Source organism: Vanrija albida (assembly GCF_041260175.1).
Source record: "Vanrija albida strain AlHP1 chromosome Unknown contig_2, whole genome shotgun sequence".
Classification (NCBI taxonomy): domain Eukaryota; kingdom Fungi; phylum Basidiomycota; class Tremellomycetes; order Trichosporonales; family Trichosporonaceae; genus Vanrija; species Vanrija albida.
In genome coordinates, this window is record NW_027191421.1 from 3,266,471 (window position 1) to 3,293,789 (window position 27,319).

Consider the following 27,319-nt stretch of genomic DNA (forward strand, 5'->3'; position numbering starts at 1 on the left):
GCATCGAGTAGTGTTGTGGTGAGCCCGCCCACCCCACGCGCCGAGATCCGAACACCGAGTATCAGTTGACCCGGCCGGGGCCCGCATTCGGCAAACACCTTAAGACACAGCCGACCATCACCCGCGCCTGATGACCACTAGCCCTCTCGACTGCTCATGCTCCAGCTCGTCGCGCGCAGGCTAGGCCAGCCGAGCTTGTCGTCTTCGTCGCCTCTCTACCTCTTCTCAGCACGCAGCATGTCGTCCAAGCCAGCAAAGCCAGCAGGGGCCAGGAAGCCGCCGCCCGAGGCGCGGCCCTCGTCGTCGTGAGTCGCTGCCCCAGCTGCCCCATCGGCCATGCCCGTCTTAAGCGCGCTAACAACGCCAGCATCATGCTCGTCTCGCCGACCAACCAGCTCCTCCTCCTGCAGCGGGTGCGCACGTCCTCTTCCTTCGCGTCGGCGCACGTCTTCCCCGGCGGCAACCTGTCCGAGTTCCACGAGGGCGTGCCGGCCGTCGGCACGCCCGGGCGGCACGTCGACGGCGAGGCGTACCGCCTCGGCGCGATCCGCGAGACGTTTGAGGAGAGCGGCATCCTGCTCGCCCACGGCAAAGGCGGCGCCAAGGGCCAGCTCCTGTCCATCACTGAGGCGCAGCGCGACGAGGGACGCGGGCTGGTGCACGGCGACAAGAAGCGGTTCACCGACTGGCTCGACACGGTCGGCGGCGTGGCCGACGTCGGTGAGTGGGCCTCAGGCGACGCCGCGGACCCCAGCCGTCGCAGCGGGCCCCAGCCGACGCAGCTCACACCACAGACGGCCTCATCCCCTTCACGCGCTGGATCACGCCGGTGCAGGTGCCCAAGCGCTTCACGACGCAGATGTACGTCTACTTCCTGCCGCTCTCGACCTCGGTGGCTTCCAAGGAGATTGTGCACACGCCGACGCACGACGGCGGGCAGGAGCACACCGAGGCCATCTTCGCCGACGCCGGGACGTGGATCGCCGCCGCGCAAAAGGGCGAGGTCATCCTCTTCCCGCCGCAGCTCTACCTCCTCCAACTGCTGTCCGACCACCTCGGCCCGAACCACGGGAGCGACTACGCCGCGCAGCGCGCCGCCCTCGTCGCCTTCCTCAACAAGGTGCCCACCGGCCCGTCAGGGCACGCGCTCGGCCGCATCCCCTGGGCCGACAAGTGCATCTCGCCGGTCGGCCTGCCCATCACGCGCGCAGACGGCCGCGCGACCCTCAACCTCGAGCAGCCGGGCCTCGAGCTCAAGGGCACCGACCGCGGCGGGGACCACGACCGCGTCGTGCTCGTCAGCCGGCTCACGGGCGGGCCGGGCACGCCGGGCCCGACGAACGTCGAGGTGCGGTGGAGGGACGAGGCGCTCAAGGAGGGCGTGAGGGCCGAGGGCAAGCTGTAGCGGCGTGCATTAGGCTCGGTAGACAAGCGTGCGAGCATGCACCAGGTAGTGTTGGCAGCGAGAGCATGTATGCGTTGTAGGTGGATGGCCGGGCGGCCGCGTCTTATCACGTCAGTGAGCCGGGCGAGTGGTGCAAATCGGCCGTCGATCGCCAAGCCCCACCGTCACCCGATATCTTGGTGATTACTCGAGCTTTCCAACCTCGCAACCACCCACTCCGCCATCCACCCCCCTCCCCACACCCACATGACCACGTTCAACATCCGCGAGCTCTCATCCCACACATCACCATGAGGCCCGACGAGATTGCGCGCCGCAAGGCGGTCCAGGCTGAGCTGGACAAGCAGCGTGGGTGCAGGCCTCGTGACCGTTGTTGACAGCAGCCCACGGCCTCTTCATATCCGTCGTGCCCCGCGCCCCGAGGCTCGAGTGGCTCGGCGGCGCCGACGCGCAGGGCAAGCAGTCCCTCGCACCCCTGCTGGAGCATTGGACGCTCCACCCCGACCCCCCGGCGACCGTCACGCCGGACTGGGCGCCCGCGCTGGCGCCGGTTAAGCTTATCGGGCAGTGGCATACAGTGAGTTGGCGCGGCGTCGCGCCTTGTTTTCCCGGGCTGGGACTAGCTGGGAGTGAGACTCCGCCTGCCCCTCCCCACCCCGCTCGCTCGCTGACGCTCGCTCCCTCGCGCCCAGCTCGCCGACCTCGAAGCCCTCCTCGCGGCCATCCCCCTCGCCCCCCTCACCTCGCTCAAGATCCAGTACTGCGACCAGCCGCACGTCGTCCTCCCGCGCTTCCTCTCCCTCCTCCAGCCCAACACGCTCCGCCTCCTCGAGCTCGAGCTCCACCTCCCGCCCAAGGCCGTCCCCGCGCTCCTGACCTACCTCTCGTCCCCGCGCTCCGCCGGGCTCGAGTACCTCCTGCTCACCAGCATGGAGTACATGTACGTGCTCGACGCCGGCGTCGGCAAGGATCCCGACGTGTGCAAGCAGGACGCGTGGGCCGCCGGGTGGGTCAAGTCGTCTGGCGCGCCGGGCATCAAGGCCCTGCTCGCGGCCAACACTTCGCTCCGGGCCATCTGCCGCAACCAGTGCGGCAAGCCAAAGCACCCGTTCCCGCCGGCGTGTACCTGCGCCGCACAGCGCTACTTTGGCCCCCGGCCCGACCCGGGGAGGTGGCACGCGCACGACGAGCTCTGGGCCGGCCTGGAGAGGAACGCCGAGTACGGGCGGCGAGCGCGGAGCGCGGCCCTGCGAGCGCTCGGCGTCGCGAGGGTGCTGGTTTCGGCCGTGAGGGAGGAGGAAAACCAAGCCGATGGCGACGGTGCAGCCCCGCGGGGAACCAAACATCTCCTCGACCTCCCCCGCGAAGTCCTGTGCCACATTGTGCGCTTTGCGTCGGGCGACCCCGTGGCGCTGAGCTCGGGCCAGGTGAACCGGCTGATGAAATACGCCGAGGACCGCGGCGCGTTGCGGCGCGTGGCCGAGGTCGTGGGCGAGGCGGAAGAGGGGAGCGACGGCGTGGAGGGGAGAGTGCGAGATGCGTGGCTGTCCGCTGGTGGCTTCTTGTGGGACGGCCCGCCAGAGCCACCCACCGCCACCGTGAGCACGCCAGGACAGTGACTGACTGAGACGGCTTCGCACCCGGCACACTCGCCGCTTGTACTCGTAGCTCGTGGATGGATTGTCACGCTCGCTCACGACCGCCTCGGTGCTAGCTAGCGGCGCGAGGTCGCCGTGACAAGGTGGCGCCAAGCTCACTCACTCACCGCCGCGCAGCACACCGCTCACAACATACGTCACAACAAGCTCGGCCTCGCTCACCGGCTACTGGCAGCTCACCACGCACGAGCCTTGCCCCACGCCACTCCAGCCCCAGTGGCCCCAGCCCCGCTGCTGTCCCCTGTCCCCAAATCGTGCGATCCATCGCCCAGCACTCCTCAACTTTGGCGATGCGGCGAGCTCGAGGAGGTGTGCGCGGCCTCTCGGCGTCAGCGTCACCGCTAACAACGACGTCGGTGCGCGCGACGGCCGGCTCGAGCGCGAGCCCGCGCTCCCCGCGCTCTCCTCGCAGCCTGCCTCCCCCGTCAACACACTCGACCCCGCACGACGACCACCCGGCGGGATACCTCCAGCTCTCGTTCGCCACAGCCCGCCCTGGACTGGGGTGGGACGACGACGACGACGAGAACGAGAACCTGCTGGCCCCGCTCATCGCCTTCGCCCAGGTGTACCGGCACGCGCTGCGCGAGGTCGACGTCGGCGGCGTGCTCGGCCACGAGGGCCAGCGCGTGCCGTGCTTCACTGTGACGTGGTATGATGTGAGTCGTCGGCCAGGGCGGGCTCACCCCAGCCAGTAGAGTTCCACAACCTCGTCGCGGCCATCAAGGCGGCGCGGATCACGGGCCTGACTGTGCGGCAGGCGGACACGCCCGCGTCGGTGGCGCAGCTCGTCGACCACCTCGATACGCCGCTCATGGCGCTCGACATCCAGGACGTCGGCGACGACGGCGGTGGCCTCGAGGCGCTGTATACCTCGCTCGCGCGGTTCCTCTCCACGCCGCGCTCGGCGGCGCTGCACACGCTCGCCTTCTGCCCCCGCCCCCACTTCCCCGTCAGCGACCTGCTGCACGCGCTCACGCCGGCCGTCGACGCGCGCAATGGCGCGCTCCGCGTCATCTGCCTGCGCGGGTGTCTGGCCACAGCAGCGCGGTGTACCTGCCTCGCCCTCCTGGCCGCCGAGAGCCCGGTCGGCGAAGTGGCCGAGGACTACGACCGCCTCGAGGGGCTGCTGCGCCGCAACGAGCGGCGCACGGCACGCGTCCACCGCGCCGCGCTGCAGGTCCTCCTCGCGGCGCGCGTCGTGCTCACCGCGCGCGCGGCGCCCGACGCACCCCCACCACTGCCGGGAATGACCCCGCTCATGTGCCTGCCCGAACGGGTCGCGAGCCACATCCTCATGCACGTCATGGTGCCGGCGCTGCTCGACGCGCTGTGGTGGTACCAGATTGACGCGGGCGTGCGCGCGTCCCCGTTCCGCGTCCTCTCGCTGCCTCCGGAGGTGCTGTGCCGCGTCCTCGCGCTCGTGGCTGACGAGCCGGCACTCCTCTCGCCAGAGCAGGTGCGCCGCATCTGCCGGTACGTGCTGAATGCGCGCGCTACGGCGGGGGTGGCCGCCGCGCTCGCTGAGGGCCCGGAGGAGAGAGTGCGCGCAGAGTGGCTGGTGCGTGGCGGCATGTGGTGGGGCGCGGGGTGTGAGTAGGCGGCTGCGGCTGGGCGGGTGGCCCTCTGTTGTATGTACCATGTGATGCCATGTACCATGTGTGAGTGACCGGTGAGTGCAGCGAGCTGCGTCAGTGTCAGTGTTTGGGTCAATGTCGAGTGTTGTGGTGCGACCAAGCCGCACTGTGCGCATTGTGTGCGACAACAACAACCAACTCTGCGCCCTTGGCCACTGCCGCATCATTCTCCCTCTTCCTCATTCTCTCTCTTCCTCACTCTCTCCTCATCCTCCTCCCACTCGCACCACCCGCCCAACCATGCCCTACCTCACCCTCGTCCTCTCGACCGTCATCGGCGGGCTCGAGTGGTCGCCACCACCAGCACCGGCACCGGCACCGGAGCCGCCGACCCCGCCTCCACCTTCCTCGCCCGGCACGAGCTCCTCGCTCTCGCGCGTCTTCTTCGACCCGGCGACCGAGGACAACCCGCTCGCGCCGGTCCTCTCACTCCCAGAGCACAACGAGGACATCTCGGTGGTCGTCCACCGCCCAGAGAGGGTGCGCGGGCTCGGGGGGCTCGCGCACCCCTTCGTCACTATCGAGTGGGACAAGGTGAGCCGTACCCACCCGCCCACGCTGATGGCAGCCAGACGACCGGCGCCAGGTCTACGCTGCCCTCAACGCCTCGCTCATCGCCGGCATGGTCCTCGCCGACTTTGACGCCGCCGAGACCCTCTTCGACTTGCTCGACGCGCTGGCCATCCCCACCCTCCAGTACTTGGACGCGCAGATCCGGACCGACGAGCTCGCGCTCATTCTGCCGGACGAGGAAGACGGCGCGTTCACCTTTGCGTGCAAGCTCCTCAGGTATCTCTGCTCGGGGCGCGCGACGCTGCGCACGCTCGTCGTCGGGCCGTGCCCTCAGCTTAGAGTAGAGCGCGTCGTTCATGGCAGCATGCAACAAAAGTGTCGCTGTCGATCATTGCTTCGCGTGGCATGACGTCACGCCGCTCATCCCCGTCCCCGTGACCTTTGTTATGATTCGGAAATCCGGCTCGACCGGTGCCGGAATGCATCGAGGTGGTTATCTGGAATTTTTGTCCGCGCGACGAGGTCACTTCAGTCACGAGGGCGACCTCGCATTCTGATGTTGCTCACTCACCGACAATGGCCGAGACAGGTGAGTATGGCGAGGAGGCAGGGCAGCGCTGACTGCAGAATCCATCACACTCGCGCTCGTGCCCGCGCTCCCCGGCCTCGAGTGGCACGACGGCGCGCTTGCCACCGACCCGCTCGGCGCGGTGCGGGCCCTCCCGGACGCGCTCGCCGCCGAGCAGAAGCCGGCGCGCGTCGCAGGCCACGGCGCGGCGCTGTTCCCGGCCTTCACCCTCTCGTGGGCCACTGTGCGTCGTCACCTCGGAACACGACTAACCCCGCAGCCTGACGACCTCGCCACCGTCGCCGCGGCGCTGAACACCACCCGCGCCTCAGCGCTGGCCATCACCTCCGCCTCGCCGGCCGCCCTCGCAGCCCTCCTCCCCCACATCCACCTCGCCCACCTCCAGACCCTCGAGTTCCGCACCCTCGCGGCCCCGAGCGCGGCCTACGTCGACTTCCCGTACCCCGCCCTCCTGGCCCCCAAGGACGCGGGGATCCCGATCGCGCCGCTCGCCGCGCTGCTGGGGTCGTCGCGCGCGCGCGCGCTCGCCCACGTCGTCCTCCGGCCCACAGTGCCTAACATGCTCGCGAGCCAGAAGCGCGTCGCGGCCGAGTTCCGCGCGCAGCTGCTCGCGGCGCTGCCGGAGGGGCACGGCGTCGACGGGGTGTGTGTGGGCGTGTGTGCGCTCCGCTCAGCCGACGCATGGGACGACCTCTCGGCGTGCAAGTGCCACGATGGGGCGGGCGGCGGTCTGCGGAAGAGAAGGCACGCGTCGGCGGCCAGAGTGCACGCCGCGTCGGCCGCGCTCCTCCACGCAGAACGGGACGACCCGGCCCGGGCGTGCCCGCTCCTCGAGGTCCCGTACGAGGTGCTCGAGATGGTCCTGGGGTTCGCCGCGCAGGACGACGTGCTCGACTGCAGGCAGGTGCGCAGTGTGACGAGGCAGGCTGCGTGTCGAGATACGCTGCGGCGCACGCTCGCTGCGTTTGCGCAGCACGCCGACGCCGGCTTGGGGCGGGCGCGGGTGATGAACGAGTGGTGCGTCAACGGCGGGTTGTAGGTTGTTTCGTTCGTTGTTCAGTTGTACCGTCTGATTGTATGCCATGTTGCGGTCGTGGGGCTGTCTGTTGCATGCTGTTCGCTGCGGCGTTCTGGTGCATGCATAGCGCAGCATGCGCAAGAGAACACCTCCTGCCCGCTCAAGACCTCGCCACGTGCCGCTCGGGTATTTGGTTCCGACGCCCCGCCCCGCTCGACGTCACATCTCGCACAGCGTCTCTCCTCGCTCAACCACACCAACCATGGACGAGGCTGAGAGTGAGTCCCCGCGCGTACGCCGCTGACGGTAGCCACCAAGACGCTCTTCCTCGGCGTCGTGCCCCAGGCGCCAGAGGTGCAGTGGGGAGGCGACTACGCCGGCCTCGCGCCGCTCACGCCCCTGCTCACGCCCCTCCCCTCCATCTTCGTAGAGGACACGGACGCCGCCTCGCCCCTCGCCCAGCCGTTCATCACGCTCTCTGGCGACTGGAAGACCGTATGTCCCCCCGCAAGCCTCCACTGACGCCAGGCGGACGACCTCGACGCGCTCGCCCGCGCTCTCTCGCAAACCCCGCTCGCCGGGCTCCGCTTCCAGGCCTGCAGCGGCGTGCACGCCGTCCTCGCGTACCTCTTCACCAGCGAGCACTTTGCCCCGCCGCCCGGCCTGCTGCTGCTAGAGCTCGACCTCCACCTCCCGCAGTACGTGCTCGACGCGCTCTTCACCTTCGTCGCGTCCCCACGCTGCGCGCTCGAGCACCTCATCCTCAACATCGGCGCGCTCGACATGCCGCGCCTCGCCGCCGCCATCGAGGGGGGCAACACTTCCATCCGGACCGTGTGCGCGCACGGCGGGCTGCTGGGCGACGTCGACGTCAGTGGGGGCTCCCGGCCCAAGTGCACCTGCGCGACGGATTGGTTCGAGAGGAAGATCGAGAACGAGATGGCCGGGCCCAGCCACCTCGTAGGCATGACGCGCCTCGAGCGCGTGCTCGCGCGCAACGCGTACCTCTCGCTGCGGGTGGTCCGGCCCGCCGCGCTAGCGACCCTCGTCGCGGCCCGTGTCCTCCTCCACGCCGGGCCGGCGCACGACGGCAAGGGGAAAGCGAAGGCCGGCCCCACGTCGCTGCTCGACCTGCCGCGCGAGCTCGTGACCGAGATCGCGGGGCTCGTCCCGCCGCCGGACGCGTTGAGCGACGCCCAGCTCAGGCGCCTCCTCCACGCGGCAGAGGGGCGGGGCGGCGCGCTCGCGGGCTACGGGAGCTCGCGCGCAAAGCACGAGTACCTCGCCGCCGGGGGGATGCGGTGGGACCGCGGCGTGCCCGCGGCCAACGCGCTCGCGCGCGCCGTCGACCTCGGGCCGCGCGACCGCCGCGCCATTGCGATCGGGCTGCGCGCCGCTGACTTGGCGTCAGTCGCCGGCGGGTTCGCGGGCGTCGGCGCGCCCGCGTACGATCCGTACGTCGCCCTGCTGGAGGACTATGCTGGTGGCGCGGGCGACAGCTGGGACGACCTCCCGCTCGAGGCGCAGCTCGGCGCGGTTATCGACCAGTTTGTCGAGCCGCCCGCGGGCGACTGGGGCGACGACTGGAATACTGGTGCTGGTGCTGGTGCCGGCGCCGGTGCCGTGGGCGTGTGAGATGCATGGATTGCTGGCGGCGGCGTGGGCGACACTACCCCTGACTCTGCGTACTCACTGCCGCGTCTCGGCAACACCTCTCAACGCCATCCCCACGCACCACGCCACACCTCGCAAGAAATGGTACTCGTCCCGAAAGAGCTACAAGCTGCGGTACGGAAGAACGTGAACGAATGGTGGTGGTAAAGAACGGCGCTGCGTGCCTGCACGCAGATAGAATGATGAGATTGATCTACATCTACGGGTGGCGGCTGCGGCGGAGCTGCCTCTTGGGGCGGCACCTGCCGGGCACGGCCTTGGTCGGCACGACAGAGGGCGTGCCGGCGGCGGTGGGTGTGCCCGAGCCGGCCGAGGCCGTGCCAGAGACGACAGCCGTGCCAGAGCCCGACGAGGTGGTGCCAGAGACGACGGCGGTGCCAGAGCCCGACGACGAGGGGGCGTCAGTGCCGACGGCAGTGCCCGAGCCCGACGACGAGGGGGCGTCGGTGGCCACGGCCGTGCCAGAGCCCGACGACGACGGCGAGCCAGTGGCCGGAGTGCCCGAGTTCTCGACCGAGCCGGTGGCCGACGACGAAGACGATCCAGCCGCCGCGGGAGTACCAGAGTACTCGACCGAGCCGGTAGCGGAAGACGAGCCGGTGTCGCCGGCAGCGGCGCCCGAGCCAGAAGCAGACGACGAGCCGCCGACGGCCTCGGGCGTGCCGACGACCGAAGGCGCGGTCGTGGGCTGTCCAGTAGAAGCACCCGAGGTCGACGAGGCGGCGTCGACAGACGTAGTAGGCGTGGCAGTGGCAGTCACCGACGACGAGTGCTCGACCAGGAGGTTGTTGGTCGGCAGCCCGGCGCCCGACGAGCTGGCGTCGGTAGGCTTGACCGGCTTGGCGGCAACACCTCCGGCAGGCGGCGTCTCCATGTACTGCCACTTGGTCCAGGTGCCAACCTCCTGGGTGGTGGCCCACTTGTCCTGGCCGACGGGCGCAGTCGACGGGAGGATGTCGTTGAAGGCCGAGTCATCCTCCATGTCGATGACCTTGGGCTGCTTGTTGACCGCAGTGTCCAGCACGCGGTTGGCGTCAATGTCGGCCTGGGTGCCGTTCCACCAGCGGTTGTACCACGGGCCGTCGTCAAACTCGTGCCTCACATCGGTGATGGGCTGGAAGGTGTAGAGGTCCTTGTCCTGAGTGTACTCGAGGAGCGACTCGCGGGTAAGGTTAGTGACGCCGGGAAGGTCAAGCACGGTGGGCTTCTGCTGGCCCGAAATCTTGACGACGGCGTTGGCCGGCGTCCATCCCGGCTCGTGCGTGAACCACGGGCAGTCCCTCGGCTTGTCCTCGCCGTCCTTGAGGTCCCAGCGGGGGTTGCAGCCTGGGAGCTGGTCGAGGGGCTTGAGGTAACCCAAGTCCTCGTCGGGAAGCATACCCTCGAAGCGGCAGTTCTGCGTGTACTTGCCGTCCTTGAATTCGTTGGCAGCGCAGTTTTGGTCCGAGCACCCCTTGGACATCTTGGCAAACAGGTCCTGCGGCCAGCCAAACACAAAGTCGGCGTGCAGCGACGTGCCGTGCGTGTCGCCGTTGGCCCAGATGAAGTTGATCGCGTCCTTGCCACCACGCCACTGCGACTGCTGCTTCTTTGTGAGCTGCCAGTACACCTCCAGGTTGATGGTCGGGTACTTGATCGGGTGGGTCGAAGGGCAGCTCGAGCCCGCGAAGGGGTCGTAGTACATGAGACCGTCGCCCGTGGGGCCGTTGAGCGGGAACGTCATGTGAGACGAGTGGTCCCACGAGTCAAGCGACTGGTTGGCCCAGCCGCACGACGGGAACGTGACGCGCGTCACCATGTCCTCGCAGCCGATATCCGTGAGAGTGCCGTTGGGGAGGTACGTGCTGAACTTCTCGTCGGTGGGAGTGCCGGGTTCCTTCTTGAGGTGCTCGCGGCAGTGGTAACCGATGCCGGCCTTCTTCACGTCGGTCACAGCACGGTTCATGGCGTCGCCGGCAATCATGCGGAAACCGTCGGGGAAGGGGACGTTCTTGTCTCCGCGGATGATGTAGTACGCGCGGCCACCGCGCGCCTGGACAATCTCGTACTTGCCCTCGCTGTTGATAAAGTACAGGGTCGGGATCCAGTAGTTGGACATGTCGACCGTGACGTCGGTCGCAGAGCACCCGGCCTTGAGCTGCTCGGCGGGCGTGTTGAGCACGTTGCGGAAGTTGCTCGAGCCAAAGATGGTGTGGGCGTGACCCGCAAACGACCCGGGGTTGACAATGGGGTCCATGCGGCCCTGCGCGGTGAAGCCGAGGTTGACATGGAACAGGCCGTCCTCTTCGGCGCGCGCGTGGCGGCCTCCGAACGCGAGGGCCGACAGGAAGAAGAACAAGGTCGAGCCAGCGACCATGGTGAGAGAGACTTGAAGGATGGGGAAAAGGCGACACGGTGTTGTGCATTCTTTTAAAGCCGCTACCTGTTCTCTGTGACGTGAGCAAACACGAGACGGCGAGGGGTACAGGTACATACGCACCTCCTCCTCTTTACGGCCGACCCCAGGGAGGTCACCCGTTGCTGCCTGGGGCCGAAACGCAGCTCAAACTGTCTCGACCGAAGGCCTGGAAACGTCGGTTCTAGACCCCAGAGCTAAAGTGCCGCAACACCTGGAGTAGGATCGCGCTGCCCACCCACTCACTCTTGGCAGTGTGCGCCGAGATGGAAGAGTGACGCGTCCGACAGGACAAAGTGGCAGGGCGGGGTGAAAGGGTCGGGGTCGATTACCAGGGGTCGAGTGAAACGCGTCGGAGTCGCACGCGTACGACTCGGGGGGAAAATGTTTCGAGACGACCCAGGAGGGACTTTGACCGAGGGCCCTCAACCCAGAGCAGGTGCCCTTGTCGCCCCTCGTCTCGTCACTCTCGTCATCGTCTGGATCTTGACGACCGGCAGTCACCAGTTTGGGTCAGTCAAGGTGAAGGGGAGAGTGTGGCGCCGTGACCTTGAGCCAAAAGGGGGTGGGGGAGGGGTGGGTGAGAGTCAGGCACGGTGAGCAGAGAGCTTGTGATCAGGTCGTTAGCAACGCGACCTCGCGGCTGGTTTTACTTGTTTATACTCTTGCTGGTTCACGTTACGCGCACGACGCGCACGACGCACCGGATGGGTTGGGCGTCGCAAGGCGCTCAAGACGGAGGCCGGCCGGCGCTTGGCCGCGGCGACCTCCGGCAGCATACCCTCTCGGCACTGGGCGCCGGGCACGCTGGCGTGCGCTCACATCCTTGACAGCGTGTGTTGTGGTGACTGCCTGTGCTTGCTCTGGCGTGCCTGTCGTGTGGGTGCATGGGCTGGCCTGGCTCGTCGTCAGAAGCTTATGTGTGCGTGTGGAGCGGGTGAAAGCAAAGTGGGAAAGTGACGAAGTCAAGGTGGTGGAGAGAATGGTCAAGGCGTCGAGATCGACACGAGGCGCGTCATGTTCCTCCCTCTCGACCTCATCATCACCAAGCAACACTTTGCATTCACCTCGACGTCGTGCACAACCATCGCACTCACCAATGCAACTGACGAGGCCCAGAGCAGCCCAGACCAGCTCCTCGCTGCGCAACGTGCGCACCGCAGCGGGCCCCCGAACCCCCCACATCGCACAGTTGCCCGCCCGCGCTCGCGCCCCCAGCTCCACATGCTTCGTCGTCGTCGTCGTCGCCAGCTGACCACCCACCTACACCACCTCATCTCACCTCGCCGTCCTCTGTGCAAATAGATTTGGCAACTGGCCACCAGAATTTTCGAATGCGGATGGTGGGCGCCGTCGAGTCGCCCCCGTCGCCTCGTCGCCGTTGATAATCGGCGGTGGCGAGCTGCTCGTCGCCCACACCACCAACAACTCACACAGCAACTGACTCACTCACACTCACCGCGCAGAGCGACGGCCCCACCTCACAGCCTCACTCTCGTTCCTATTAAATGGGCCTCACTCCCCCGTGCTCGTCCCCCAACCTCGGCGTCCTCAGATCCAGCGCTTCCCTCCTCGCCTCAACAGCAGTGCGCGGCAGCTGGCTGCCGACCGTCGCTGCGTCCCTCCTCCCCCTCCCCCGCGCCACCCCGTGCCCGAAACCCCGCCTCCTTCGTCCCACGGCACCACGCTCGCCATTGCTCCCCCAGCTCCCCCACCCCGCCCTCGTACGCTCGAGCGCTGAAACGCTCGGGCTCGGCATTGCGGCAACCCGTGGTCTGTCGTCCCTCCCATTCACCCCGGCCCCCGCTCCACCGCGGCTACCTCCAGTACCGGTGGCCATTCCCAAGCCTCCTCAAGTGGCTCCAGCGACCGTGTCGCTTCCTATCTACCGCCCAGCCATCCCGCACATCGGCCTTCCGCCCAGCATGCGCCCCGCGACTTTCCTCGCCGCTCTCGCCGGCACCGCCGCCATCCCGCTCAACCTTTTGCCCCTCCCGCGCATGATTCTCGAGCGCGGAGAGGTCGCGCCGGCGTATGAGGCGCGTGCTATCGCTCGCGCGGCCTATAGCGACGCCGCGGGCTCAAAGCACAGCTCCGCGGTCGTAGGCAAGGCTGGCGGCTCAGCTGCCACCCCAGACTACACTGCAGCGAGTGGCAGCGGCGCATACTCCGGATCTGGCGGCCCGGGCAAGGCCCATAAGGCGGGCGCCAACTCCGAGAGCGGTAGCGGCGGCGCTGTGCCGACCTGTTCGGCCGTCGTCAACGCGACGGGAGTCACGAACTCGACTTTCGCTTCCAACTCGTCGGTTGTCCCCGCGCCCGTCTTCGCGGCGGGAGGCGGCAGTACCGACTCGTCCTCTGGCTCGGGCGAGGACGCTGGCTCCGACCTAAGCTCTGGCACGGACTCGACCTCTGCCTCCGGCTCGGGCTCTGGCTCAGACTCGAGCTCTGGCTCCGACTCGACCTCTGCCTCGGACTCGAGCTCTGGCTTGGACTCGGGATCTGGTTCGGACTCGAGCTCTGCCTCCGACTCGAGCTCAGGCTCAAGCTATGACTCGAGCTCAGGCGCCGACTCCGGCGGGGACACCGCCAGCGCCGGCTCCGACTTCGCCTCTGGCGTCGCGACGGGCGTCGCGAGCGGCATGGCGGCGATTGGCACGTCTGCGGCCGTGGGCGCAGCGACGGGCTGCGGCGCCGACGCGGCGGCTGCGGGGGCCTTCTCGGCCACCACCGCGGCGACGGCGGCGACGGCTGCCGCGGCCGACGCGAGCGGCGGAGGCGAGAGTGGAGGCGGCGGCGACGCAACCGGCGGCGGGGAGAGTGCCGGCGGCGACGACGCGACCGATGCCACAGGCGCCGAAGCCACCGGCTCAGAGTAGCATGCCCCACGCACCCGCGCTGGCCGCGAATGTACCCCGCTGGACGGGAAAGTAGCCGCATGCATTGATTGCGTGCAGCGTGCGATGCTGATCGCCACGTTGCCCGGTGCCCCGCGCCTGATGTCTGATCCTCGGCTCGGCTGGCCACGTCGCGCGTGTCGCGGTGGCACCCGCACCCGTTCGGCAGATACGAGTGCGCGACGGGCCGTCTCGCCGAGCGCTCGACCCACCAGCCTCGTACGCGCGCTCTCATCAGCACGCCAGCGGTGCACGCTGCCTCTCCGGCTGACCGGCTCACGCGCGCGCCGAAGGTCCGAGCGGCGTGTCAATGGCGGCCGCGTGTCGCTGCGCGCGCGCCGCCACGTCTGCACCGCATCGTCGTCTCGCCTCCTCGGCACTTATCAACCCCCTCGCTCACCTCACACTCGCTCACATCTGACCTCCCCATGGCCTCGCCCACCGCCCAACTCACCGACCCTCCTTCCCTCCCCCTCCCCCTCCCCCTCTCCCTCTCCCCCCTGCTCACGGCGCTCGGCCTGCGCGCGCGCGCCGCGCCAGAGCACATCGCCGCGCGCGCGCTCCTCCTCGCCGGCGGGCTGTACGCGCTGCGCTGGGCGCTCGGCGGCGTCGTGACTGCGCTCGCGGCCGTCGCGCTGGCGAATCTCTTCCTCGCCGCGCGGGCCGACACGAGTGGTGGGTGCGCCGATTTGCCTGCCTGACTCCGCTAGACGGGGACACTGTCGACATCGGGACACCGCTCACGGCCTTCTCCCGCCCCTTTACGCCTTGTAAGCCCCCGCCCCACCCCCGCCCCGCCGCCGCCTCGCTGACGCGCAGACGCCCTCGTCCTCACCACCGCCGCCGACTGGAGGCTGCCCAACCCCCTCTCGGCGCTCGCCGCCGCCTCCTCTCCCCTCGTGACCCGCGCCACGCCCGCGCGCCACCGCCTCTGGACCAGAGACGTCGCGCACGAAACAGCCCCGTACAGCGCCCACGGGCGCGCGACGTTCCTCGTCGATGGGGACTTTTCCATCACACCAGGCTACCCCGACAGCGAGGAGGTGATGCGCGCGCTCAACGCGTCGCCCGTCTCGTCCATGGCCGTGCTCACCACGTCGGCGGTGCCTGCCTTCTTCTCCCAGCTCTGCTTGCCGAGCCTGCGCACGCTCGACCTGTCCGAGTGCGGCAACCGCCTCGGCGGGGCCAGCGCCCAGGTCGAGGCGTACCTCGCCTCGCCCCGCTCCCATGGCTTGGAAACGCTCATTCTCTCCCCGATCCTCCGCCCCGCAGACAACGAGGCCGTGCTCCGCGGCGTGGGGGCCAACACGACGCTCACGCGCGTCTGCTTCCTCATGTGTGGGCGGGCGACGTGCTCGCCCTGCCCGTTCGGCATGGGCGAGCAGTACCGCGCCGCATTGGAGCGCAACGCGGCGCTGACGCGCCGGGTAAGGCGCTCTGCCATCCAGATGCTCGCGCCCGCCCGTGTGCTGCTTAACGCGCATGCCCTCACGCCCGCTTCCGTCCCCTTCGCCCGGCTCCCGGCCGAGATCGTGCTCGACATTGTCAGGGCGTGCGCTGACGAGCCAGGCGCCCTCACGGGTGCCCAGTTTGCCCGGCTCCGCACCCTCGCCACCGACAGGCAGGAGCAGATGCGCGTCCGCGGCGGCGGCGCGACAGAGTACGAGTACCGCTCCGGCGTCCTAGGCTTCTACTGGGACTGGGGCCTCGACGGCCTGTAGCATAGCACATAGACGGACATTGCATAGATGGACCTTGCGTAGTTATTTTTATCCCGGCACGGGCACCTCCCACACGAACCCGCCGCTGTCGAGCCAGCGGTCCATGAGCTTGGCGAACGGGCGGCCCTCGCGCGCGGCGGTAAACCCGCGGAGGTGGGCCATGGCCTCGCGGTCGGCAGCGTGCCCGAACAGGCGGGCCCACTGAGCGGGGCTGAGGGCACCGGGGTCGGCCGACACGAAGCGCAGGATGAGGTGGAGTACCTCGGCTGGCAGCGAGAGCATGGTCGTGCGGCTGGGGCGGCGGGGCGCCAGGTGGGGTGTCGCTGTGCCATGGGTTGCGCCACATGCCGTGCGTCTTCTCACGCGACTGGGGCTGCGGCTGCGGGAGTCAAGTCGCGGTCCAGTCAAGCGCACGACCTCGCGGCGTCGCTGTGTCTCGGGGACAGGGCTGGCCTCGGCGTGGAGAAGCACGCGTGCGGGGGTGAGTGCGTGGGCGGCGGCGGAGCGGCTGCGCACCGTGAGCCAGTGGTTGCGGTCCAGAACAGCGCTGAGGGCGTTCATCCCTTCTTCGCCCGGATCGGGACCCAGTCGGAGCAGGCAGCCGCAGAAGACCCAGCTGAAACAGTGGCATTCATCTCCGCACCCCGGGTCAACGCAGAACCTCGTGACGGACGGGGGGAGACGAGCAGCCGCGTGCGCGTAGTCGCGGTCGGTGAATCCGGACAGCGAGGTGAGTACCTTCGAGACGTGGCCGCGATGGAGCACGTCCCAAGCCGAGGGCATCTCGAGAATGTTCTGGACCTGGAGGGTGTGCAGGGCGTCGGTGCGGAGGCCGGCGAGGCTTGGCGGGCGGAAGAGGTGCGGCGCGCGTAGGTTGTGAGTGGGGAACGACAGGGCGAAGGACGCAGGCGGGGCAAGGATGCCGAGGAAGGCGGCGAACGCGGAGTCGGCGGCGGCGGGGTCCTTCTAGTTCCGTGTCAGCGTGGAAGATGACGCTGCAAGTCACCTTGCCCCACTCGAGGTACACGCGCACCTCGCCGCGGCCGGCCACGACGCGCACCCCCTCGTGCTCGCGCGCGAAGGCGCGGATCACGGCGAGAGGCCTGGGGATGGACGCCGGTGTCCAGGTCGGACCCGAGGGAAAGGCGAGGCGGACCTCGATGTCCATTTTGGTTGCTGGAGTGAGTGAGTGTGAGATAGTGTGAGGTGAGTCGAGGTAGAGTCAGTCAGGACGGCTCGAGCTGGGTGCCCGGTGCGGAGGGCGTGTGCCGATCCGAGTGAAGAAGCGCCGTCAGCCAGTCAACCCATCGGCGCCGTCATCGGAAGCGAGGAGCCCGGGGCGTGGCGAGGGCGGTCGTGTGCAAGTCGTGTGTAGTATGCCCATCCGCGAGGTACGAGGGCATCGGGGCTCCATCCGGTCCACTATCCGCAGCGGGGCGAGGTTGGGGGGCGACCTCGCCGGCCTCGCCTTGTGAGCGCATCGGCTCTGTTATTGAAGACGACGCCATGCGGGGCGTGCGTGAGCGTGCTGAGAGAAGAGACTTGGGCGGCGAAGAAGCATAGCGAGGAAGTTCCGCCTGCAGCATCCTGTGGGCGGGCGCTGGCTGACGTATATGGCCTCGACGACGGCCGTGCTGGCGTTGACGAGGGACGAGCGCAGCGCGCGTCCGCGTCTGTGATGAGCAAGAGTCGAGGCGCAGAAGAAAGAGAAGGCGGCGAGGAAGAAAGAGAAGGTGGCCGCTGTCAAAGGCGTCGGCGGCGTCGCGAGTCGAAGCCGGCCGGCGTGTTGCGGCTGACGGCGGCGACTGTCCGCGGGCACGAGTCAGAGGCCGGCGGCGGCGGGGAATGCACTCTGCAGAGCCAGCAGTCGCCGACGAGTGCACGGCCAGTCTGCTCTGTGCACGTCGAGCAAACGGAGAGAGAGTGAGAGAGTGGATTGGAGGAAATCGATGATTGTTGTTGTCGTGACTTTACGGACGAGAATTGCGGGCGACCGGAGTCGACGACTAAGGCCCCACCTCCACTCTGGCATATCTCACCCCCTCCCCATCTCACTTTCCTCTTCCCCCATCTCCCCACACTCCCCGGCCACACACAATGCCCAAGGCCACCGACACGATCGTGCCCGAGGCCGTCCTCGACCCCGAGGGCGAGAGCGTCTTCCCCGAAAAGCCAGAGAAGGGGCACTCACCGTTCATCGGCTTCGCGGCGGGTATTCTTTCCGGGTAGGTCGGGTGGGCGTGCGCTGGGTTAGGCTGACGGGCAGCTGGACAAAAGTGCGTCGAGGGACGCGTTGCGATTGACGAGCTGACACTCGCTCTGCGCAGTTGGTAGTCGGTATGTCTGCTAGCGTGTACCTCTTAAGTCGTAGCTGACACACCCAGGCCATCCGTTCGATACGATCAAAGTGAGCTCTCAATCACTCGTCCTCGAGCTCACGCCAGACCCGCCTGCAATGCGCGCCAAAGGGCACGTTCAACGGCGCCTGGCACTGCTTCACAAAGACTGTGAGCAAGGAGGGCCCGCTCGCGCTGTACAAGGGCGCGTCGGTGCCCGCCATCTCGTGGGGCATCACCGACTCGATCTTGATGGGCAGGTGGGTGAAGCTCTCCCGGGTAGTACTCACCCACCAGTCTGCACAACTACCGCGCGTTCTTGAAAGACCACGGGTTCGCCGAGCGTATCCCCGGGACCGTGGGCGACGGGCCGGAGGACGAGCGTCTGTCATTGCTGGGACACAGTATCGCGGGCCTGTTTGCCGGGTGGACAAAGTGAGTCGGCTACGCCTCGCCTGGTTCTGGAGCCGGAACCACGCTCACGTCCCCAGTGCCTCCGTTGCCCACCCCACAGAAACGATCAAGGCCAAACTCCAGCTCCAGCTCGTGCAGCCCGAGGGCACGCCGCGGCAGTTCACCGGCCCGATTGACGTCGTCAAGCAGACGGTGCAGGCGCAGGGAATAACGGGCATGTGGCGCGGCCTGGGGTCGAGCTTCATGTACCGGTCTAGTTTTGCGGCCATGTTTGGAGGTGAGCTCTCCACCACCAAATGATAGAGCTCACGTCCAGGCTTCGAGATCTTCAACAGATGGTTCGCGACGTGGAAGGGGACGACGTGGGAGCTGTCACCCGGCGCCGCCAACTTCTTTGCCGGCGGCATGGCGTCCAACATGTACTGGATCATGGCTCTGCGTGAGTGGACAGAGAGGACGTCGCTCACACCGCAGCCATGGATAACATTAAAAACCGCATCATGGCGGATAACATCAAGACGCCGAGATACAACGGCGTGTTCGACGCGTACCGACAGGTCTGGCGGGAAAACTACGACCCATCACGGGGTCTGGGATGGAACACTGGTGCACGGATACAGAACTTTTACAAGGTTAGTCGCGGGTCGTGTGGGCGCCCAGAGCACAGAGCTGACGGCCCAGGGCTTTGTCCCCGTGGCACTGCGCGCGTTCCCCACCAACGCCGCGGCGCTGGCAGTTTGGGAGGGTGTGATGCGGTACACGGGCGCCAAGTAGATTAGAAGGGACAGCTATAGACATCTTGCATTGCATTACATCTTGCATGGGGAGGAGGAACCGACCGTGAGTCGGCTGGGGCTCATGGTGGAGGCGTGCGAGCGGCCGCCTCCCGTGATTTGCACTGCTGCGGCATCTCCTCGGATACAACCCCTCTGCTCTCTGCCGACGGGCCAAAGTCCAAACGCATCTGGTCATCTGCTGCGCTGCGTGTGGCTGAAGAGTGTCGGCAATGGCAATGACGACAGGGTGGCCAGCCGTACCTCCCGCACCTCCACCACGCCGACCTCGGGCCCGGCCCGCACCCGAGCTGCACTCGTCCTCCACCCCAGCGCCAACCCACCTTGGCCGCCCGCACTGAAGCGACACAATGCGGAGGCCATGCATACCCGGATCACCCCCGCACTCAGCATGCATGCATCGCGGCGTCGCGAGGCGTATAACTTGCCAACGGAGCCAGCACGTGACTGTACGCGGTGTACGCTGTGGCCACTGACCTCCACCCCCTCCACTTTCAGTTTTGCAAAGCAACTTGGGCGTTATCCGTCCTGGATAGATTTGGCCTGCCTCGTGACGTTGCATCGTCCTCGACGCCTCTCGCAGCAGCTCACGGCTCGCAGCTCGCTTCAGCTCCCAGCAGAGGGAGCAGCTCCACCGGCGCCTCCACCCGCAGCCGCAGGGTGCAAGCGAAAACCAACGCCGCCGGGCTGGCCCCGCTGACACCGACGCCGCCGGCGGCTACCGACCGGTCGGTGGGGTGGGCGGACCAACCTCCACCTCGCGTGCCTCGGCTGCTGACTGACAGGCCTGGTACTGGCACTGGCCGGCACCTCGCATCGCGCCATTGTCACTTGTCCTCTCCTCCACTCCACTTCATTCAGCACTCGACACCCCCTCTCCACCCCCTTGGCATTGCTCTCAGCCTCATTTCACACCCCGAGCCGTGGCCGGGAGACATTGCAGCTTGGTCGGCACCGTCGCTGCTCTCACGACCACTGGCCTCCTACCTCCACTCCACAGACACACTTTAAGCCACGGCCCCGCCCACGACTGATGGCGCACTACCCATAACCCCGTCATGACAAAACGCGCGCACGACGGCGTGTGCGACGCCGGCCGCGCATCCAAGGCGCGCCGCGATGGCGATGCCGACGGCGACTGCTGCGCTGGGCCGTGTGAAACGGAGTCTACCTCGGCGGCGGAGCCCGGCCCGGTGCCGCCGTCCACCGGCACCTTGCTCGACCACGCAGCCTTCCCCCACCTCATGGATGCGATCCTCTTCCACGCGCCGTACGCCAGTCTCACCGCGCTCCGGGGCACGAGCCGCGCGCTCCGCGCCCGCGTCGACGCGTACCTCCACCTCGTCGTCTCCGACACAAACCCCGGCACCGACATCGTCGTCTCGTACCCCGCCACGCGGCTCGGCCTCGCCATGCCCAAGTGGTCGCGCATATGCCGGGATCCCAACGCGGCGCACGCCATGTCGCGCGCGCAGGTCGTCGACTTCCACCTGCCCCTCCGCGCCAGTGTGAAGCAGTACGCCTCGAGCCTCGCCGAGCATGTGCACACTGCGCGCTTTATGCCGGGCGGGAAGAAGCGCGGGATCGTCGCGCTCGCCATGCCGCCTGGGCTTCCGCCGCCGACCCAGGTCGTGAGCTTTACGCCGGTCGAGGGCTGCCTGCGGTGCTGTGGTGGGGAGGAGATACCGAACACTTTCGCGCTGGGCGTGCAGGAGGGCGTGAGGCGCTTCGCGCTCAACGTGCGGTACAACCCCGACCACCCGTGGCTCGACCACCAGACGCTGTTGCGGTTCTTCGTCGTCAACAGCCTGCAAGAGGTTGTTGTGTTGTTCACCGCAGAGAAGGGCTCGTGCGGGGCGACACATCGGCCCGACAGCGATATCGGCCCGCCCGGGTGGCTGCTCGAGTTGCTGGCGACACTCACGCTCCATGCGCTGGCAGCGCCGACATTGCAGATCACAATCGTCGGGGCGGGGGACCACCAGAGGCTGTGGCTGCCTTACAGCGCGGAGCAGGGCGCTGCGCTCGAGGACAGCATCCGCGGCGGCGTGGTCGACAAGGTCGCTCACCTGCTCGAAGAGGAGGCGGGGTACCCATGCCAATGTATCAAGGCGCCGCCCCAGGTGGCCGACGAAGCCGTGTGCGACTATGTCCAAGGCATGCGGTTTGTCTCTTGCGCCGACTACAGGCAAGAGGTCCGCGAGATGCAGTACCGCTTCGAGACGGCGGTGTAGGCTCTGCATTCGGCGTGCAACCAACCGCCCACCCCATGGCAGAGCGGACGATTCGGACGACTGCGGCGGCGCCGGCAGAGGCCTGGACCGCCTGGGATGTTGAAGCCCATCCGCCTGAGAGCTTCGACCTGGACCGTGCCACCGTCTCTCGACCCGCCAAGCGGCAGTCCAACCTTCTGTGCTGCTCGCAGACACCCCCGCGATGAGCAGGAACATCGAACCTGCTTCCTGATATTCTTTACCGAGCTCGTCCTGGCTGGAGGGCGAAACGTCATCCTCGGTCAGGCCAATCGCCATTCAGGTCCATCCATTACGAAACCACCTCAAATTTACTTGCCCTTGACTGTGTAACTCTATCTTGTCAACACTGCCCTTCACGTTGTTTAGTATCGCCCCGACGGCGAGTAATGGTGTGCACGACGCACCAAGGCCACCCGAAAATGAGTGTCCGCTGCCTGCGCGGCCACCAAAACTCTATGCATGTTGTTTTTTGTGCTTGCGGGGCGCGGAGTCCACCATACGCTGAAGAAGGTACCGAAGGTGCACGGGCGACACGCCAGCTGCGTCCCGACCGTGGCCCCGCCTCACTGGCTGACGAATACACGACTACCTCACGCATCACGACATGAGCGGAGAGCGCAAGTGAGGCGGCGGCTGCGGCATGTCCGGTGCGTATCAGCGGGCGCGGATTCCGGTTTCCGGCCCGCCAGCGGCGGTCGGGAGGAATGGCGCAGCAATTGGCCGACATCTCCGACCTGCGGCCGGCAGGTAGTCAATCTCGCCCACCCGTGCCTTTGCCCGCGTGTCGAGCAGCCGCCCGCGTGCTCACCGCGGCCTATGGGACGCGCTGGAATGGAATCTCGCGTACAGAATCCGAGGTGGCACAGAATACAGAATCCGAGGGCGCGATCAGCGGCCGACATGTGGTTGACCGATCGGGTTTGTAGGGTTTGTGTGGACGTCTGTCGCGCCGCGACGTGCAGCGCCGTGCCGTGCTGCTGGGGGCACCATACGGCGCAGGTCTCATCGCCGTACAGCCGTACGAGCGGTGGGTTGGGGGTTGCGGACCTCGGTCGACGGTAGGGCTCGGTCTTGCGGACGGTGTGCTCGCCTCGGTCTTGCGGACGTGGTGCTCGCCTCGGTCTCGCGGACTTGGTGAGCTCGCCTCGGTCTCCTCCAGCCGTGGCGGCTCGAGGATGGTTACTCCCCCAGCTACACCCCCACCCTCCAGCAGGCCCGTGTCGGAGAGTCGGCGTGGCGAAGACGACGCGACGAAGCGCCGGAGGGCGAGCGCCGCGCGCGGCGGCGGCATGACCCCCGAGTGGGTACGCGCGCCACGGGACCCACTCTGATCGTTGTTCCCAGCGCCTTTGTCCCTTTGCCGCCGCCAGCCAGCCGGCCCCAGATTAGCCAGCCAAGCCCTGCTGACACCGGTCATGGGCGATCGGGTATGCGCTGCGCCGCTGCCGGCGGGTCGGCGGGTTGGCGGGTCGGCGGGTCGGCGGGTCGGCGGGTTGGCGGGCGAGTGGACGCGACCAGGCACGCCTCGCCGGCCGTCGAGTGGCGCCGCCGCTGTCGGAAACTGGAATGTCTTCGTCGTTTTCGCCAGCCGTCACCACTTGCGGGCACCCACCCCCTGGGGGAGGGGTACATAACCCCCCGCTCTGGGGCCGAGGGCCCCCGCCAGATCTTCAGCGACGACGACCATGACCAAGGCCCACGCTCTCCCTGCAGACGCGCCCGTCGAGACCGTCAAGGTCGAGGTCGAGCACAAGGACTACCTCGACAAGCTGAACGACGACCTCGACGGCGACGCGCCGTTCGAGATCGACCCGGCCAAGGAGCGCGCGCTGGTGCGCAAGGTCGACTTGCACATGATGCCCATGCTGTGGCTCATGCTGCTGTGGGTGGCGGGTATCGACGCGTGCTGACCCCGCAGGATGAACTACATCGACCGTACGAACATCGGCAATGCCAAGGTGGGTGCGACATCATGTCTCGCTAACCCCCCAGGTCGGCGGCATGGCGGCCGAGCTGCACATGAAGTCCGCAGACTACTCGCTCGTCCTGTCCATCTTCTACGCCGGATACCTCGCGTTCGAAGTCCCGTCCAACATGATCCTCGCGCGCACCAACCCGCGCTACTACCTCCCCCTGCTCATGCTGGCGTGGGTGAGTAGCCTCCCCCGGTGCCATCTAACGCGGCAGGGCGCAATGTCGTGCGCCGTCAAGGGCATCCACTCGGTCGCCGGCATGGCCGTCTTCCGCGTCGCGCTCGGTCTCGTCGAGGCCGGCTTCTACCCCGGCGTCATGCTCCTCATGAGCTGCTGGTACAAGGTGAGCGGGGGCGGCGGCGGGCGGCGGGGACGGCGTCGGAGATTCATTCCGCCGAGGCTCCGCTGCGACTGCCACGCGGAGCAGCTTGGCTCCGCAGTGGCTTGTGGCGGACACGGGTCAGCAGCTCACAGCCCAGCCTAACGAGCTCTCCCGCCGCATGACACTCTTCTACTCTGCCACTCTGGTGGCCGGCGCGTTCGGCGGCCTCCTCGCCGGCGGCATCATCGAGGGCATGGAAGGCGTGGGCGGCACGCCGGGCTGGAAGTGGCTCTTCATCATTGAGGGGTGCGCGACGGTCGCCGTCGCCGGGTTTGCCATCCTCGTGCTTCCTAGTGAGTGTTCCAGACGGTGGGCCCACATCACACCGTGCTTACGCCCCAGACTACCCCGCAACCACCTCCTGGCTCACCGATGAGGAGCGCTCCATCGCCGTCCGCCGCCTGCTCTCCGAGGACGCAGAGACCGACGCCGAGCAGCACGTAGGCCACCTCAAGGCCATGGGGCAGGCGTTCAAGGACCCGATCATGTGGTGCATGCTCATCACGTACAACATCATCAACTGCTCGGGCACGATTTCCTACTTTATCCCGACGCTGACCGCCGCGCTGGGGTACCACGGCCGCATGAGCCAGTTCATGACGGTGCCGATCTACGCCGTGTCCCTCGTGCTCTCGATCGCTGGGGGCTTCATCGCCGACAGGACGGGCCACAAGGCGCTCACCATCGCCGGGGCGGGCGCGCTCGCGTGCGCGTCCTACGTCGTGTGCACGGTCGTGTCCAACCCCAAGGTCAAGTACGCGTTCATCTGTTTCGGCGCCGGCGGGGTCTGGACGTGCATCCCCGTGTTTCTGTCCTGGGTCGTCATCATGTTCGACGGGCGCGAGAAGCGCGCCATCTCGATCGCCATGATCAATGGTTTTGGCAACCTCTCGTCGATTTACGGCTCCTTCTTCTGGCCCTCGAGCGACGCGCCGCGGTATATCAAGGGCTTTGCGATCACGACCTCGCTCTGCGGCTTCCTCGTCGTCATGGTGCTGTTTACCAAGTGGCGCTTCGGGGACAAGGGCGTCAGGAGGACGGCGTAGGCGGTGGCAGCAGAGCTGGGTTTGTACTGTGCATTATGTGAATGTCGGATGTACTTGGCCTTGGGCCCTTGTGGGACAGAGGCATGGTTGTGATGTAGTTGATGGGTGCAGTCCCAGCTGTGGGGTAAACAAAGCCGGCCGTCCGAGTGATTACATACGCAATGTGTCGGAAGATTGCTTATGAGGCGCGGAGCGAGCCGTAACCCAACGCGCTTCACTAGCGCGGGGCGGGTGGCTCAGTCGGTAGTTGAAAGCTACGATTGTTTCACCAGGTCCGGGGTCACGATTAGGACGGCGGTTCGAGCCCGACTGTGACCTGACATCCAAGCGGGGATACAACAAGGAGGCGAATTATTTATTTTGTTGCTTTTGGTCCTCAATGATCCCAGTGAGGGCGTGCTGCGACACCTCTTTTGTCCACGAGCGTGTCGTTGTCATCGTCGTCAACCGCCCAAGCTCTTGCTCGCATGGTACTTTGCACTGAGGACAACCTGCGTGTCGCCGCCGCCGCAACCCAGCCCTCTCCTCATCTCCTCAAGAGTAGGACACATGGAGGGCAAGACAGATGCTTCGAGACGCGTTGAGTCACCGTGAGTGAGGGTGGGTTCAGTGCCGTCACACTCCCGCCCTCGCCACCCACGTCGCCATCATCACCTCACCTGCACCCTGCTGTGGCGATAGCATGGCGATCCCAGCGACAGCATCAGCAGTCGGCATGGCCTGGACTGGGACAAGAGAACCTATGCTGGCGTCGGTGCGAGCGAGTGACGCGCGCACAACGTGACGAGAGTTCAGACCGCTCTCCATGGCCGTTTGAGTGTCGCGCGCCTCGTCAATGCACGACGCCGCTGCGCGTCTACTCGCTTTCACTCTCCAGTCACGCCGCCGCCGCCGCCGCCGCCGCCCACTCCGACGCCATGGCAATGTTTGTTCGCCACCCACACGCGCCTCCACACAAATCGACGACACACACGCCCAGCGCGGCTGTCTCACAATTTGCCTTCGCCCACCACTCAACTCGTCGTCCTCACTCCCACTCCCCCTCGGCGGCTCCCACACACGCGCTCGCACCCTGGCCGTCCGGTCAGCGGCTTAAAGCGCAGCGTGCGTGCCCGCCCGCCGTCTCGTCGTCTCTCACCCTCTCGCCACCCAAATGTCCACCTTCCCCTCGTACGCTCCGGGCCTCCCCTTCCCCCCGTACGCCTTTGGCGGGCCGCCGCTCGGCGAGATCAACAGCGTTATCGAGAACACTGCCTTCCCGCACATCATCGACGCCATAGTCGCGTTCGCCGACCGCCGCTCGCTCCTCGCCCTCCGGGCCACGTCGAAAGAGTTCCGCGACCGCTGCGACAGGCGCCTCTTCTCCACCGCGCTCATCCGCCAGACGACCTGCCGACACCAGCAGCCCAAGTATCAGGTGTACTCGGGCGACGGGTGGAAGCTGCCGTGCATCGCCACCCTCTACTGCCCGTACTACCCGTGGCAGCAGGGCTCGGACCTCGTTAAGTACTCGGCCCAGACGCGCCTGTTCAGGAATCTCGCCTCGACCAGAGTCCTCGAGTTCGACACGGCCGCGACGCCCGCCAGCGCCATGGCCAAGTTCTTCCCCAACCTCAAGATTGTCCGCATCCAGTGTTACAGCTCGCCGAACATGGGAACCTGGCGCACCCAGCCGGCCGTGCCACCGATCTACGAGTTCTCGGCCCCGACCGTGGTGGTCATGGGCAACATCTGCCCGCCCGTCCTGCGCGACCCGTCCAACCCCGAGCTGTTTGAGCCGTCGCACATTGTACCGCCGCACGTTACCACGGTGGTGTTTCACCCCACAGTCGACACGTACTGGGCGCTGCCGGCCCGCCCATTTGTGTGGAGCAACGTCAACAAGGTCGTCATCGTCTTCACGTCCCTGGCGACCCTCACCCTCCCCTGGCAGAGCATGTTGGACGGCGTGGCGAGGAACATTGCCAACGCGCTGTCCATCCTCGAATCGTCGCGCCGTGGCGCTCGCAACGTGGACATTACGGTCGTCGACCTCGAGCAGGCGGTGAGGCGTCTTCTTGCCATCGGTTACTCCGTCGGGTCCAAACGCGAGCTCGACTTCGGCTTGGCCTTGACCGACCACCTCACCATGGCCCAAATCATCGACCCAGCCAACTGGGGCGCGACGGCCGCCTACCTCTTGTCCGCTCTGTACCATATCCACGCACTGATTCGTGAGCGCGAGGTCACGTTTATGACCTCGGATGAGTATGCTGCGTCGCTGTCTCCCCGCGAGGCCGAGCAGCACCTGCAGTGGACGTGGGCGCCGAGCCGCAACTGCCAGTGCGAGCAGATGCAGTCGTGAGGAGGGGGGGGGGGGGGGGTCATCGGGGGTCATAAGTCGGTTAGCATCGGTCAGGAGCATTGGGCATGAAACAAGTTTAGTCTAGTTGTAGTAGTCGTTGCTGCTGTGTCGTGGACCGAAGGACAGAGTGAGCAATGTCAGTCGCCGATTCCAGAAACGCCGCGCCGCGCCCGACGAGTACCCGACCGACTGCCGGTCATGGCGATAACTGCAACAGTGCCGAGGTGAGCGAGGTGAGCGAGGCTGCTCGCCATCGCGTTGCACATGA

The 27,319-nt window shown here is 67.1% G+C and overlaps 12 protein-coding genes across 12 annotated transcripts; 10 read left to right on the forward strand and 2 right to left on the reverse strand.

The window, feature by feature from the left end:
- Positions 1–156: 156 nt before the first annotated feature.
- Positions 157–1,405, forward strand: Q8F55_002981 (uncharacterized protein; the record flags this gene model as incomplete). Its single annotated transcript, XM_069351544.1, has 3 exons — positions 157–305; positions 368–720; positions 795–1,405. The coding sequence occupies 3 exons, from the start codon at positions 157–159 to the stop codon at positions 1,403–1,405; spliced, it is 1,113 nt and encodes a 370-aa protein (XP_069211930.1).
- Positions 1,406–1,695: 290 nt separating this feature from the next.
- Positions 1,696–4,663, forward strand: Q8F55_002982 (uncharacterized protein; the record flags this gene model as incomplete). The annotated part of the gene is made up of 5 exons (XM_069351545.1): positions 1,696–1,753; positions 1,789–1,982; positions 2,098–3,020; positions 3,476–3,722; positions 3,755–4,663. 5 exons carry the CDS (start codon positions 1,696–1,698, stop codon positions 4,661–4,663), a joined length of 2,331 nt encoding a protein of 776 aa, XP_069211931.1.
- Positions 4,664–4,940: 277 nt separating this feature from the next.
- Q8F55_002983 (uncharacterized protein) lies at positions 4,941–6,841 on the forward strand (the record flags this gene model as incomplete). The annotated part of the gene is made up of 5 exons (XM_069351546.1): positions 4,941–5,234; positions 5,269–5,489; positions 5,590–5,684; positions 5,841–6,025; positions 6,062–6,841. 5 exons carry the CDS (start codon positions 4,941–4,943, stop codon positions 6,839–6,841), a joined length of 1,575 nt encoding a protein of 524 aa, XP_069211932.1.
- Positions 6,842–7,082: 241 nt separating this feature from the next.
- Q8F55_002984 (uncharacterized protein) lies at positions 7,083–8,455 on the forward strand (the record flags this gene model as incomplete). Its single annotated transcript, XM_069351547.1, has 3 exons — positions 7,083–7,098; positions 7,131–7,315; positions 7,349–8,455. The coding sequence occupies 3 exons, from the start codon at positions 7,083–7,085 to the stop codon at positions 8,453–8,455; spliced, it is 1,308 nt and encodes a 435-aa protein (XP_069211933.1).
- A 238-nt stretch (positions 8,456–8,693) lies between these two features.
- On the reverse strand, positions 8,694–10,850 carry Q8F55_002985 (uncharacterized protein; the record flags this gene model as incomplete). Its single annotated transcript, XM_069351548.1, has 1 exon — positions 8,694–10,850. The coding sequence occupies one exon, from the start codon at positions 10,848–10,850 to the stop codon at positions 8,694–8,696; it is 2,157 nt and encodes a 718-aa protein (XP_069211934.1).
- Positions 10,851–12,814: 1,964 nt separating this feature from the next.
- Q8F55_002986 (uncharacterized protein) lies at positions 12,815–13,768 on the forward strand (the record flags this gene model as incomplete). The annotated part of the gene is made up of 1 exon (XM_069351549.1): positions 12,815–13,768. The coding sequence occupies one exon, from the start codon at positions 12,815–12,817 to the stop codon at positions 13,766–13,768; it is 954 nt and encodes a 317-aa protein (XP_069211935.1).
- Positions 13,769–14,214: 446 nt separating this feature from the next.
- Q8F55_002987 (uncharacterized protein) lies at positions 14,215–15,507 on the forward strand (the record flags this gene model as incomplete). Its single annotated transcript, XM_069351550.1, has 3 exons — positions 14,215–14,461; positions 14,497–14,556; positions 14,606–15,507. The coding sequence occupies 3 exons, from the start codon at positions 14,215–14,217 to the stop codon at positions 15,505–15,507; spliced, it is 1,209 nt and encodes a 402-aa protein (XP_069211936.1).
- Positions 15,508–15,555: 48 nt separating this feature from the next.
- On the reverse strand, positions 15,556–16,675 carry Q8F55_002988 (uncharacterized protein; the record flags this gene model as incomplete). The annotated part of the gene is made up of 2 exons (XM_069351551.1): positions 15,556–16,473; positions 16,514–16,675. 2 exons carry the CDS (start codon positions 16,673–16,675, stop codon positions 15,556–15,558), a joined length of 1,080 nt encoding a protein of 359 aa, XP_069211937.1.
- Positions 16,676–17,604: 929 nt separating this feature from the next.
- Q8F55_002989 (uncharacterized protein) lies at positions 17,605–19,031 on the forward strand (the record flags this gene model as incomplete). Its single annotated transcript, XM_069351552.1, has 10 exons — positions 17,605–17,732; positions 17,774–17,783; positions 17,835–17,844; positions 17,892–17,914; positions 17,952–18,103; positions 18,141–18,278; positions 18,335–18,534; positions 18,574–18,696; positions 18,732–18,889; positions 18,939–19,031. The coding sequence occupies 10 exons, from the start codon at positions 17,605–17,607 to the stop codon at positions 19,029–19,031; spliced, it is 1,035 nt and encodes a 344-aa protein (XP_069211938.1).
- A 1,078-nt stretch (positions 19,032–20,109) lies between these two features.
- On the forward strand, positions 20,110–21,285 carry Q8F55_002990 (uncharacterized protein; the record flags this gene model as incomplete). Its single annotated transcript, XM_069351553.1, has 1 exon — positions 20,110–21,285. One exon carries the CDS (start codon positions 20,110–20,112, stop codon positions 21,283–21,285), a length of 1,176 nt encoding a protein of 391 aa, XP_069211939.1.
- A 1,706-nt stretch (positions 21,286–22,991) lies between these two features.
- On the forward strand, positions 22,992–24,707 carry Q8F55_002991 (uncharacterized protein; the record flags this gene model as incomplete). The annotated part of the gene is made up of 6 exons (XM_069351554.1): positions 22,992–23,188; positions 23,225–23,264; positions 23,299–23,457; positions 23,494–23,622; positions 23,759–23,954; positions 24,004–24,707. The coding sequence occupies 6 exons, from the start codon at positions 22,992–22,994 to the stop codon at positions 24,705–24,707; spliced, it is 1,425 nt and encodes a 474-aa protein (XP_069211940.1).
- Positions 24,708–25,860: 1,153 nt separating this feature from the next.
- Q8F55_002992 (uncharacterized protein) lies at positions 25,861–27,051 on the forward strand (the record flags this gene model as incomplete). Its single annotated transcript, XM_069351555.1, has 1 exon — positions 25,861–27,051. One exon carries the CDS (start codon positions 25,861–25,863, stop codon positions 27,049–27,051), a length of 1,191 nt encoding a protein of 396 aa, XP_069211941.1.
- Positions 27,052–27,319: the final 268 nt, after the last annotated feature.